General features: G+C 39.6%; 1 protein-coding gene and 1 long non-coding RNA gene across 2 annotated transcripts; both read left to right on the top strand.

The window, feature by feature from the left end:
• The first annotated feature begins 10219 nt into the window (after positions 1 to 10219).
• Positions 10220 to 11616, top strand: LOC110685897. Its single transcript, XR_002504117.1, has 3 exons — positions 10220 to 11062; positions 11235 to 11336; positions 11422 to 11616. It is a non-coding gene; the product is annotated as an uncharacterized LOC110685897 (long non-coding RNA).
• Positions 11617 to 11716: 100 nt separating this feature from the next.
• LOC110686266 (thymidylate kinase-like) lies at positions 11717 to 12450 on the top strand. The gene is made up of 2 exons (XM_021862881.1): positions 11717 to 12003; positions 12378 to 12450. The coding sequence occupies exons 1-2, from the start codon at positions 11717 to 11719 to the stop codon at positions 12448 to 12450; spliced, it is 360 nt and encodes a 119-aa protein (XP_021718573.1).
• The last annotated feature ends 734 nt before the right edge of the window (positions 12451 to 13184 follow it).

Below are 13184 nucleotides of genomic sequence, written 5' to 3'. Positions count from 1 at the left end.
GTCCACATATACCTTCCAGACTTGGTCTGGAACTTGAGAGTCAGGAGGACGGGTCATCTCTACAATAAAGTCAGCAAAGGCTTGCCCCTTCACTGCTTTTCTAGGCTCGAAAGTAACTTCGAGACTCTGCATTTCTATGGCCCATTTGATCATTCGTCCGGAGGACTCCATGGTGGTAAGGGGCCGTTTGATCGGTTGGTCGGTATACACGACGACTGCATGTGCCAGAAAGTAGGGCTTCAATTTTTTAACAGCCATGAAGAGTGCAAGACCAAATTTCTCCACTAGGGGATACCTCAACTCGGCATTTTTCAGTACGTGACTGACAAAGTAAACCGGAAGTTGACAGCCGTCCCTTTCAGCAAGGAGCACCGCGCTTAACGCATGATCAGAGACGGCCAGGTACATGTACAGATTTTCTTTGGGAAAAGGGCTGACCAGCCTCGGCAAGGAATGCAAGTGAACCTTTAATTTCTGGAAGGCGGCCTCAGCATCCGGCCCCCATTCAAACCTTGCCTTTTTCTTAATTGCCTGGAAAAAGTATAGGCATTTGTCGCCTGATCGGCTTAGAAATCTTCCCAAGGCCGCCAGACAACCTGTTAACTTCTGAACCTCTCGAACGGTACGAGGCGACTGCATGTCAATGACCGCCTGTACCTTCTCGGGGTTCGCCTCTATTCCTCTCTGGTTGATAAGGAATCCGAGAAATTTCCCAGACTCAACTCCAAATACACATTTCTTGGGATTGAGCATGACATGGTGCCGCCTGAGTGTGGCGAATGTTTCTCGAAGGTCCGTCAGATGATCTTTCTGAAGTTTAGTCTTGACAATCATATCATCAATGTATGCCTCGACGTTTCTCCCAATCTGATCAAAGAACACTGTGTTTATCATTCGTTGGAAGGTAGCCGGGGCATTCTTAAGACCAAACGGCATGACCGTGTAACAGTATAATCCCTGATCAGTGACGAAGGTCGTCTTCTCCTGATCTTTCTTCCACAAAGGAATTTGATGAAAACCAGAATAGGCGTCCATAAAACTCATCAAGGCATGGCCGGCTGTTGAGTCGACCAGGTTATCAATTTTAGGCAGAGGGTAACTGTCTTTGGGGCACGCCTTGTTCAAATCTGTGTAGTCTACACACATTCGCCAGGTGCCATTCGGCTTTTTAACAAGTACCACATTTGCAACCCAATCTGGGAAGTAACATTGCCGAATGAACCCTGCATCAAGTAATTTTTTGACTTCGGTTGCTGCCGCCTGACCTCTTTCTTCACCATGGTTCCGTTTCTTTTGTCGTACCGGCTTCTTTTTCGGATCCACAGCGAGTTTGTGTACCGCCAGATCAGGACTAATGCCTGGCATTTCATGGACTTCAAATGCAAAGATGTCCTTGTATTCTTTCAACAGGTTGTGAAAGTCGTCACCAAGGTTTCTCAGAGCAGTCGTCCCTACTTTGACTGTTCGGTCAGGATGGGAGTCGTCTAATATCAGGTCCGCATGTTCACCAGCCGGCTGAGGGCGGAACTCATCCGGCCGGTCCTCTGCCAATGATTGCTATTTTCTTGCTTTTCTTGCGGACTCAGTCTGGAGTGCCTTTCTCTTTTTGTCGCCTGTTTCTTGATCAGGCGCACTTTCCTTGACATTGTCAAGGTCTGTTTTTTCTCCACTTGACCCAGTGGCCATAACAGTGGGCTTGACATCCGAGAGATAGCACTCTCGGGCCATCCTCTGATCTCCCCTAAGGGAGCCGACTGTTCCATTGTCCCTTTCAAACTTAAGCAGCATAAGTGACGGGATTATAACAGCCTTGGAATTATTCAGGGTTGGTCGACCCAGAATCATGTTGTAGGCAGAGAGTTCCTCTACCACTAGGAACCGGACTACCATGTGTCGTCCTTCCCCTTTTTCGCCCAGGCGGATGGGTAGATCTACTCGTCCCAGTGGGTGGACGACTCCTCCTCCAAACCCTATTAAAGGGTGGGAGGCCGGATGTATGCAGTCCGTCTGATATTTCAGTTTTGACAGACATTTGCTGCTGATGAGATCTGAAGAGCTCCCGGTATCTATGAGGATTCGACCAACTCTCTGGTTGGCCACTTTACATTCAATAACGAGAGGGTCGTCATGCGGCCCCCTTATTCCTCCTAGATCCTCTTCAGTGATGACAATCTCAGGAAATGTATATTTGGACGGTCGTTCTTGGTGAACGGAATTTACATCTAACCGCCTTATATTATCTTTGTTGCCCCTAATAGTGGGGCCGCCTCCTGAGAAGCCGCCTGCAATGGTGTAGACGACTGCATCATCTGTATCAGAACTGTCGGCCTGCTGATTCTTTTTGGCCGACTGCTTTTTTGAGGAAGTGTTTCCCGCAGATTTCTTGACATAAGTGTCAAGATCACCTTGATCAGCCAATCGGTCTAGGTACCGCATGAGACTGATGCAGTCATTGGTGTGATGACCAATGTCATCATGATAAGCACAGATTTTGTCTTGGTTCCGGTTGCTCGCAGAACCCTTCATGGGGAGCGGCTTCTCAATTGAGAGCCGTCCCTTTATTTCTTTTAGGATAAACTGGTTATCCTTGTTAAACACATATTTTGGGGAGTATGGTTTGAATTCTTTTTTCTTTTTCTGGGCCGGCTGTTTAGAGGAATCAGCCGCCCAGACCCCTTTTCTTTTTTCATCCTTGTTGGACGACTGTTTCTGTCGTCCCTCTCTATTGTCGAACCTCTTCCCGTCCGACTGTTTCATCGTACACAGATCAGTCGCCTGTATATAGGCTTCTGCTTCAATCAAGGCCTCTTGAAGAGTCGCCACCCTTTTTCGAACTAAATCAAATTTGAAGGTAGACCCGTCTTTTAGACCTCTAAAAAAGTCAGTATAAGCTACCTCATCCGGTAACCCTTGAATCTGTATTCTCATCAGGTTGAACCGCCTGATGTAGGAACGAAGCCCCTCCTTTTCACCCTGCTGAATTGTTCCCAAATCAAGGGTCGTTTTCTTCGCAGGGATGTTCATTGCGAAGTTGGAGGCAAATAAGTAAGCAAGCGTCCTGAAGCTGTTTACACAACCAGTCGGCAGGTTGCCGAACCATTGCTGTGCAATTCCCTTGAGAGTTGCTGGGAAACACTTGCACCAAGTGGGATCATCCAACCCTTGAAGGTACATCAGGTTGGTGAATGCCATCAGATGGTCTTCCGGGTTAGTAGTGCCATCATAGGCGCCTACTAAAACATTTTTTACTTTGGCCGGCTGAGCGGCTTCAGTAATTTCCTTGGAGAAGGCCGACGGCTGTTCACCAAGTCTAAGCAGCCGTAGCTGCCAGTCCATAGGTTGGACGTTTTTTGCTGCAGGTCCACCAAATGGAGGTGGCTGCATAAAATACTGTTGTTGCGGCACAAATGGTAAGTTTGGTACCGCCTGGGCACTATGAAAGTCGGACTGACGGGAGGTGCCGCCTGACTGACTCTCATGGTACGACTGAGTTGGCCTCATCGAGGCATTTCGCAAACTGTCCTGAAAATTTGAAGTAGAAGCCGACTCTGATAATCGGTCACTCTTCTTCTGCTCTAGCAGGTGCCGAGCATCTGTGAACGTTTGCTTTGACCCGTCCGCCTGAATATGACGAACCGGTTTCCTATTTCCCGTAGGGTAACGGAATTTTGTGAAATCAAGAGCAGACGGTTCCCGCTTCTTGGATTTAGGATGGGGAGTCGCCTCTCGCCCTTGAACTGGCTTCCTCCTCAGTGAAGTGGAAGGTTTCTTGGCCGACTGCTCTTTGACTGAAGCAGGCGGTTTTTTGTTGATCAACTCTTGGATCTCTCCCTTGAAGTCCCTCATGAAGGTCATGAGTTCGTTCCTTGTGATGGGAGCAGACCCATCAGTCGGCTGTTGCCGAGCAAGCGGTGCGCCTGCTGGCTCGCTTCCTGTTTGAAGATACTCCCGTTCCCTTATTTCAGTATGACGGGTACGGCGGGCCCTTAGGGTCCCGTCTGGAGCTGTATGAGTTTCAACTTCAAATTCACTTTCGGTATCATGGTCCGACTGAACTTGAGGATCGTCTAGGGGACGCCTCTCTTCTGGAGTCGGTACAGACTTGGATGCCATCTCTGAAGTACTCTCCCCACAGACGGCGCCAAATGTTTCGTGGGGGAGGATGTTCCTTTTGGTTGAAGTGTACATAGGAGGGTAGTGTGGTAGGATGGTAGCTTGTGCATATGGAGAACCATCACGGATAATGAATTTATTGTAGTTAGAGATGATTTTTGGTTGGTAATATTCTTATGATGATGATGTTATGAACCATTTCTAAAAATTAAAAAAAAAAAAAAAAAAAAAAAAAAAAAAAAAAAAAAAAAATTGAAGTTGTTTTTCCCTCTTCTCTCTTGATCCCATAATCCAAATCCCAAAATCCAAATCCCTTAATCCAAATTTTGTAGGTAGCTTTTTGTCAATCATTTTCTTTTGTTTATAATTCTAGTCTTTTCCTTTTGTTCACTAACTTTTCTTTGTATAGTTGTAGTGTTTCTTTTCTTTTGGCTCACTTTCCTTGTAGCTTGAAAACGGAAGCACAAAATGATGGGATAAGGAGCAACTCAAGCTCCGGAAACCTTGGTGAGATCGCAATTTTGCCTTGTGTTCTATTTCAAGCAGCATTTGGTGAGATCTTTCCCTACTTTCCTTTATTTTTCTTTGTGTGTATAGTTAGTTTAGACTAGAATGGAGTTGATTGTTCGAGGTTGTTTGCATTTGATTCCTCGGAATCTGGTGATCGTTGGTATTGATGCCGAACGATCTTTGTTTGTCGATTGAGAATTATATGTTTACTAGCCTCTTATCTCTCTTGTACTCCTTGCATTAAAAAAAATTAAAAAAAAGAATTCGAAAAATGTGAAAAAAATGAAAAAGATTTTCCTTTTTATTCATGGTAAACCACGAAAAGCTTAGTTGTTTCATTTTCATTTCGAGCATAATAATGTTGACTCGTGTGTTTGAATGCTTTGCTTCTTGAGTGTTATAAGTTTGCATGCTTCAGGATTGCCATTGGTTGACTCTGGGACATGTTCATGCTAAGGTAGTTGTTCTAGAACTCGTTAGGCCCATCGAACCCAAATTCACTTGTTTGTGGTAAGAAGGTGTTGCTCTCATTAGGGGATTTGAAGCCCTAAAGATGGTTTTTGTAACCCGATGTGAGCTTTATTGTTCAAGCCTCCAACATTACTTGTATGAGCGGTATAGGATCCTCACCAAGGCATGCTTAGATCTAGAACTTGGCGTCTGGCTCCCGAGATCGAGACCGAACTAACCTACGAATGACAAAGGCATTCTTCATTCGGTGACTATTTTTGTTTCTAGTATTAGTTTTTTTTTCTTTTGTATTTTTGGGTTGCATTTGCCCTTACCATGTTGAATCTTCCCCTCCTTGATTATAGCACATTGCAAGCCCATGGCCCTTTTGTTTTACTTTCACCCTTAGAATCGTGAAGCTCAAGCCATGAGGGCTTATTGTAGTTTTGATTTGAAATTTGGAAGGGAATGGTTCTACTTGGAAAGTGAAGCAGTGTTTTTGTGAATATATGTTCAAGAAAAGCAAATGTAAATCCTAGAAAAATCCTTTGAAGCTTAAAAAAAAAAAAAAAAAAAAAAAAAAAAAAACAGAGAGAATGTGAGAAACGAAGAGTTGATGAATGAAGATGTAAGAGGAAAGCGAAAGCTCAAAAGTGTTTGGCATTATAGTTCAAGATTGTGGCAACGTAGTTTGAAAATTGGTTGATGATTGATTTTGAAAAAGAGGCTTGATCACCCTTTGCTTCACGGTTAGGCTAAGCACCAATTTCCAAATTCCTCCACACCCTTACCCCCTAGCCATCGTTACAACCCTTTCAATGCCCTGTTGTCCTAGGTTGGTTGAGTCACTAATCGGTGGAGGGAGCTGGAACTCAAGCATATGGAGAAGGCATGACTTGGTGAGATGTCGGGTTCCCCTATTTTGCAGTGTTTTATCTTTGTTCCGGCTCCTTCGAGGAGTCACTTGATGCTATCTCCAAGGGCGGATTTGAACCTAGATGAGGGAACGCGGTAAGATTGTATGGAATGCGGGGGGAGTGGTGCATGTTTGAGTTCACTATGCTTAGCATAACTTATCCTTCAATCAACTTTCGGCATCCCCTTGCATGCTCACTTCTACTACTCAGAAAGTTTGACACTCATTCATGTTTGTTATCTCCAAAAGCTCGATTTGGCTATGATTTGTGTTGGATTTGTTGTTTCTCTTTCCCTTGTTTTTGGTTTGTCTTGAACGCAATTTTGTAAGAGTTGTGGGGTATGCTCTCTGGAAACCCTCACGAGATCACAACTCGTCCTCATAGGCGACCTTGGGGTTTAAATGGCTTGTTGCTTTTGCTAAAAGCAATTTGGGTTTTTCTTTTGTTCCTTGCATGTTTGAATAACTAATTCTTTCTCCCTTGTTCTTTTTCCTTTGCTTTGTTCGAGGGCGAGCAAAGGCTTAGCGTGGGGCAGTTTGATGAGTGACATTTATGTCACTCTTAGGGGTAGTATTTAGGTCTTTTTCCTCTTATTTTTCTTAGGTTTTTCCACCTCATTATCCTCTTATGGCTTCTTTTTGTGTTGATGAAAAGTAATGCTTATTTGCGCTTATTTTGATAATCTTTATGCATTATTTTATCATCCCCATGCTCTTGTGAACTTTGGTATCTTCTGCAGGTTCCATGACGGTCCTATGCACGGTGGGAGGCCCCTTGGCCAAGTATGGAAGCCATGGACAAAGGCAAGAGGAGCAAAAGGGAAGGAGAGGAAGCAAGAAAAGGAAGTGCAAGAGGAGGTGTGGCCGAACCTCTGAAAGGTCCGGTCGAACCTTGGTGTGGTCAAACTTTTGAAAAGTTTGACCGAACCTCCAGGGTGCAGTGAAGGCAGTGTCAAACCAGTTTTCAGCAATTTTGCAGGAGAGGTCGAACCTCAAAAGTTCGACCAAACAAGGATCAGGGAGGTTCGACCGAACCTACACAGGGTTCGACCGAACCCACCCTGAGTCCGACCGAACCTACCCAGAGTTCGGTCGGACCTTTTCCCGATCTCAGCCAATTTTGTACGGACTATTTAAGGTCCTTTTGAGATCGTTTAAAAAAGAGGAGAAGAAGGACAGTAGCCTAGTTTTCAGAAACCTCTCTTAGTTTGAAACATTCCTTAGGATTAATTTAGCTTAGTTTTCATCAAATCAAATCATTGTATTAGTGAAATTCAAGAATTATTCTCAAAGTTTGGCAATTTGTATTCAACATTTGAAGCTTCAATTAGTAATTTCTCCAACCTTCTTCCTTTTAATTTCAGATTTTATTTGGTATTTGCATGTTATTTAAATATTCTTTGTTCTTGGTAATTTGTTATTGGATGATAGTTATTTCAATTGTTAACCACTTTTCCCCAATTATTGAAGTATTTAGAACCCTAATTCTTGATTGCATGTTGATAAACATGAGTTGTGAGTAGTCTTCTTGCTAGGGGTTGGGTGAAGCTCGACCTTTTGGGTTAACTATGCAAATGTGGGAGAAGCATTGATGTTTGTATTGCAATTAAATTGATTATATGAGATTGCTTGTTAGTTCCCCATGATAGGTTTAGCTACCCTTGACTAAGGAGCTTGATAGTATGATATGCCTAATTTGACATGGAAGTGTAAATTGAGTACGTCATTACTTATTGTAATTTGATTATGTATCATCTATTGCTAAACTAATGAGGAATCTAAGTTTAGTAGTGTGAGTTGTTTTCTAATTGCATGAGGTTGATTTTACATATAGGTCTATTTTACTCCCCGTTTGCCTATTTGCCTTGGTTGAGTGGATCTCATTCCCTAGTATCTTTAATTCATTGATTTAGAACCATAGTTTGTTTGTCTTCTTGACGAACCCCAATTCACCAATTGACTTCGAGTTAGCTTAAGTGTAAAGATCTTTGGCAATCATATCCCGTTCCTTGTGGACCGAACTCTTACTTGTCATTATGCTTGGTTTGTAAGGTGTTTGTTAATAAATGTGTTTGATTGAGTGTGGAATGTACGACCGTTCTAACGCCCATCATTCCACCCACCCAATTAGACTCCCGGTGGGTATTAGGGACCATGGTAAATATCTTGGAAATTTTTATTTCCAGGCGAAAAAAATAAAAAAATTTTGATTTAGATTATAGGTTAGAAGTCATCATTAGGGTCCTCGTTAGGGTCAATATTGATTTTTGTTTATGATTCTTATGTCTGATTTTTTGTGAAATATATGATGTTTTATGTGTTAGAAATTATAAAATGTTGATGGTCATGTTTGATTAATGAAAACTAAGTGAGAATTCTGGAACCAAAGTCACTCAAACACGTGTTTAGAACAGAACCACAGGGTGCATACACTAGTAGAAAAATGTACATTTGTGTCGCCATATTTGCGTCACTCATTCTAAGGAGCGAAGCAAATGTTTTATTTTACCTTCCTTTTAAATTATTTGCATCGCATATTATTTAAGAAGCGACGCAAAACTCAAGTGCATTTCATCTTTCTATCATTTGCGTCGCTCCTATTTATTAAAGCGACGCAATTAATAAACTTATTTGCGTCACTCATTAGTTAGCAAGCGGCGCAAATAAGTGATTAAGTAAATTGCGTCACTCTTTTACTAATGAGCGATGCATATGTACATTGTACAACATTATAAACAAGGTTATTTGCGTCGCTTTTTTATAATAAAGTGACGCAAATAACTCTTTTGGCTTTAGGTTTTTCAGCGTTTTTTACCTTAGTTTTTCATCAGGTACCTACATTCACTATACAAAAAGAAAAAAAAAAAACAAGAGTTCTTAAATTCCAGCGAATTTCTACAGCAAAACACCCACAAATTTGTCTCTGAAATCCAACAAATTCGGCCAAAAACTTGCGTTTCCCCAGCAAATTTAACATCTGAAATCGCAGTGAAGTCGAAGACCCATAATCGGCTGCAAATTCGAGCAATTTCGAGCAAAAATTTAGACCAAAAACCATAAGAAATTCGAAGCCTTAAACCCAGAAAAATTGATTGTTTTCGACTAAAAATCCCCCATTTCGAGCAAAAAATCAACTCAAAATCATACAAATTCGAACCCTAAAAGCCCCAAAAAATTCAATTTCGGTCTTCAAGTTCGATTGGGGGATTTCGTGGGGGGATTTCTAAGGTTTTTGGCAGCGACGCAATATACCCTAAGAAATTCGTCCCATTTCAGTCATAAATAATTTTTGTTCGAATTTCAGTCAAGAAATTATAGCAACAATAGGTTAAGTCAAGAAATTACAGCAACAATAATTGTTTGAATTACGTCTTTTTCTGGGTTCAAGTCAAGAAATTATAGCAACAAAAATTCGAGCAATAACTGAAATTTTCGAGTGGAAAAATCGCTTAATTTCGCCCCAAAAAACCCGAGGAAGTTCAAGCAAATTACAGCAACAACAATTGAAGTTCGATTTCGGCTCGACATTGTTGAATTTTTGAAGTCAATTCCACCTATGGTAAGATTGCTTCTATTTATGTTCAATCTTTTCTTGGTTTAAGGCTTCGAATTCGGGGAAGATTAATGAGTGTGCTGAGTAAGCTTAATTTGCAAACTTTGGCTATTCTTACATGATTCATAATTATTGTGTCTCTGCTTGGTAATTTTGCAAACTTTGATTTAAGTTATTACTGCCTTAATCTATTCTAGTCTAGTACAAATGTACATTACTTGATGATTTAAGTTATTACTGCCTTAATTGCAATTAAAAAGTCCATTATGATCTCGGGTTTAGTCATTGAAGCATGCTGAATGAGCACTTCAGTCGAGTGATACATTGTTATGTCTATCTTAGTTGTAATTAGCCTAACAGATGATTAAGGTTTACGTGCTCGCATTTGTAAGCATCGAAAAGTCGATATCCATCATACATACTATCATGCAGCTTGATTATTGCTGGCATGCTGTTCAACATACCTTAAGAGCATGGTTCAACCCCTGGCCTAAGATCTGCCTTTTGGTCCAAACTTAACTTTTCCTGCAGTTGGAAATTGAACCTTTTCTGAACTTGGACCACAACAAGCAATTCAAGAATTAACATAAAAATATAAATATAAATATAAATATAAATGGAAGTATAAAATGTCAGTGTAATCATTGAAGTGTAGCAAACTTAAAATTTACTGTAATGAAGCTTTAGGTGTCGGCTCCTGTAATGGTCTTCACATATTCATCAGTTCTGTAAGACCTTTTTGTTTTGCTGGTATTAGAAATTTAGTTTAAACCTTTATTGAAAAGGAGGCAATGTCAGTATTTCTTACTCAACTAATGTTATGACTATTTGGCTAATAATGAAAAATAGTGTAAATGTACTTTTTTAACTAGTGGTTTTTAGTGATGATGGTTTTTAACTTGTTTTTAAACCTAGTATCAAGTTTTCTTATCTGTTAAGCTACTTTTGAAGGCCTAAATTTGGAGGAAAAAACCCAGAATTATTATTATTATTATTTTCAATTTTTTTTTTTGTAAGTCTCAAGCATGAACAACTGTCATCTCCGATTCATTAAAATGGAGAATCCGTATGTTCCCTTGTAAATGGTTGAATAAAAGGAAGTTATTGTGAATCAAATGATCATTGATAAAACAATTAATACATATGAAATTATATAAGGGAATGGTGTTGTATGCATTGCTTTTTATCTTAGTCTAGGGCTACCGGGGTAGATTCTAAAACATTGCTAATTGCAGATCATTTGATCCTTACGCTTAAGTAAAAATTGATATGTACTGTAATACACTTTGGTTATGCATGACATATTCATCCTTTGTTACATTAATTCACTTATGATTCTAGTCTATTAGCCGCTTCATCTATATATACTGCTTGGTTAGTTCTCATCTGGAAATATTTTTTTCTTATTGATTTCTAAATTTTGGTTGGTTTAAATCTTGGCAGTACTTAAATGAAAACAAGTCTTTGATTCTGAAGATTGTGGAAAGCCAGAATTCGGGGAAGATTAATGAGTGTGCTGAGTAAGCTTTATTTGCAAACTTTGGCTATTCTTACATGATTCATAATTGTGTCCCTGCTTGGTAATTTTGCAAACTAGTGCGAAATGGTTAGTACTCTAGTTTTTAAGGCAATAGGGTCAGATTAATTATCAATTTTATCATACTGATCCGTTCTTTCATTGTATGGTTAAAGGTGGTATGCAAAACGATTTCTACATCCTGACATTGTGGCACCATATGATTACATATTTATCTGGGACGAAGATTTGGGAGTGGATAATTTTGATTCTGAAAAGTTAGCACTCTTTCTACATCATATCCTCTAATGTCTTGAGCTATTCAGTACAAAACTTTTGTCATTTTTTTTATTGAATTTTCAGATACGTTGATTTGGTTAAGAAACATGGTTTGGAAATTTCACAGCCTGGTGTGGATCCTAATAGTCCGTTTACATGGCAGATGACAAGGAAAAGACATGACAGTGAAGTTCACAAGTAATAACTACTAATGATGTATAATTTATGCCCAGTTATCTTCCTTTGCAACAGAAGCAGGATTTCGATATTAATTACCAAAATATTGATCTGAGTTGTTTCTTGGGTGCACTTTGCAGGAGCACAGAGGAGAAACCAGGATGTTAAATTTCAGTTAAATTGTTCAATTTTTGCTACAAAAATGGAGAATGATTCTTCCAAGAAAATTGAAGTGTCTGCCCTAAACCCCAATTTACAATCAAGAGGTGCTTTGGTTGTATTAGAAGGGTTAGATCGAAGTGGAAAGAGCTCTCAGTGTATTCAGCTTCTCTCTCACTTGCAAAGTATTGGGTGTTCTGCTGAGTTATGGCGATTTCCGGATCGAAATACTGCTGTTGGGCAGATGATCTCTGCTTATCTTTCCAATCAATCTAATTTGGATGATCATACTATTCATCTTTTGTTCAGTGCTAATCGTTGGGAGAAAAGGTTGTTTCTTTTTTCTTTTTATGATTGTTTTTTTATACATAATTTGTGAGTTGCATACCATGTGTTTGATGTTATGTTTAGCTAAATCTAATTCCTTTCTATGTTGTTATTTATTGGTTAATTTATTTGGTAAGATCTGAGACATGGCTGTTAAACCAAATCTTAGTTTTTTCATAGCTTGCATCAGACTGTACAATTTTGGTAAGGCTGTAAGGTTAATAGGTTTGACAGTGGTGACTTTATCTTGCATAGTGTCATTATAGTGATGCCTGCAATATTATGTAGTGCAGGTTATACTAATTTTCTTTTACTTAAACATGTTCCAGTTTCTTGCAATGTTCTTTTTATTTTTGTAAATTATGTTTTTTAACTAGATTCTGTGAGATAGTTGTTGTTTCATCAAATTCCGTAATAATGCCATCTAGATTTTCATACGATGCTGAATGATAACAGATGGTTGATGCCTGCTTGCCAATGGAAGAAGTTCAGAAGAAGCTCAGAGAATATGTGCTTGAGTGTGTTGCGGCCTGCAAAAATGGAAGGGCTGTCTCACTTCTGGTCACAATAGGCAAGCTGCCATATGCCTCTTGCTCGCTTGGGCGAAATTGTATACTATAGTCAGTAATCAGTAGTTACCACGTTTTGAACTCTAGGTTGAGCTGTTGAGGTACTTCTACCTTTAAGTTTAAGTCTAGAAGTTGGAGTTGTATTATACGTTGATTTGGTTAAGAAACATGGTTTGGAAATTTTATGGGTAGGCCAAATTACAAAGGAGACTCTGCCGAAATTTACATTTGCATTATTCAATAATATTGCATTTTAATTTCAATTATATTAGCGTTAGCATATTACTTTATACCTAGGAAAACAGGTACTACAAACATATACAAGGCAATTATTATATTATAATTATAAAAAAAAAATTCACCTCATTTGCGTCACTCATTAAACAAACAAGTGACGCAAATACAGCAGTTTTGTATTGTCTACTCAGTCATTTGCGTCACTCCTATATAAACAAGTGACGCAAATAACAAAAAATAAGTTTATCTGAAGAGTTATTTGCGTCGCTCCTTTATAAAAGAGTGACGCAAATAACAAAAAATAAGTTTGTCAGAATAGTCATTTGCGTCGCTTATTTATAAAGGAGCGACGCAAATGACAAAAAATAAGTTTATCAA

This window comes from Chenopodium quinoa, unplaced genomic scaffold (assembly GCF_001683475.1).
Source record: "Chenopodium quinoa cultivar QQ74 unplaced genomic scaffold, ASM168347v1, whole genome shotgun sequence".
Taxonomy (NCBI): domain Eukaryota; kingdom Viridiplantae; phylum Streptophyta; class Magnoliopsida; order Caryophyllales; family Amaranthaceae; genus Chenopodium; species Chenopodium quinoa.
The sequence above is the reverse complement of the archived record's forward strand: the minus strand, read 5'-3'. Positions and strand labels throughout refer to the sequence as shown.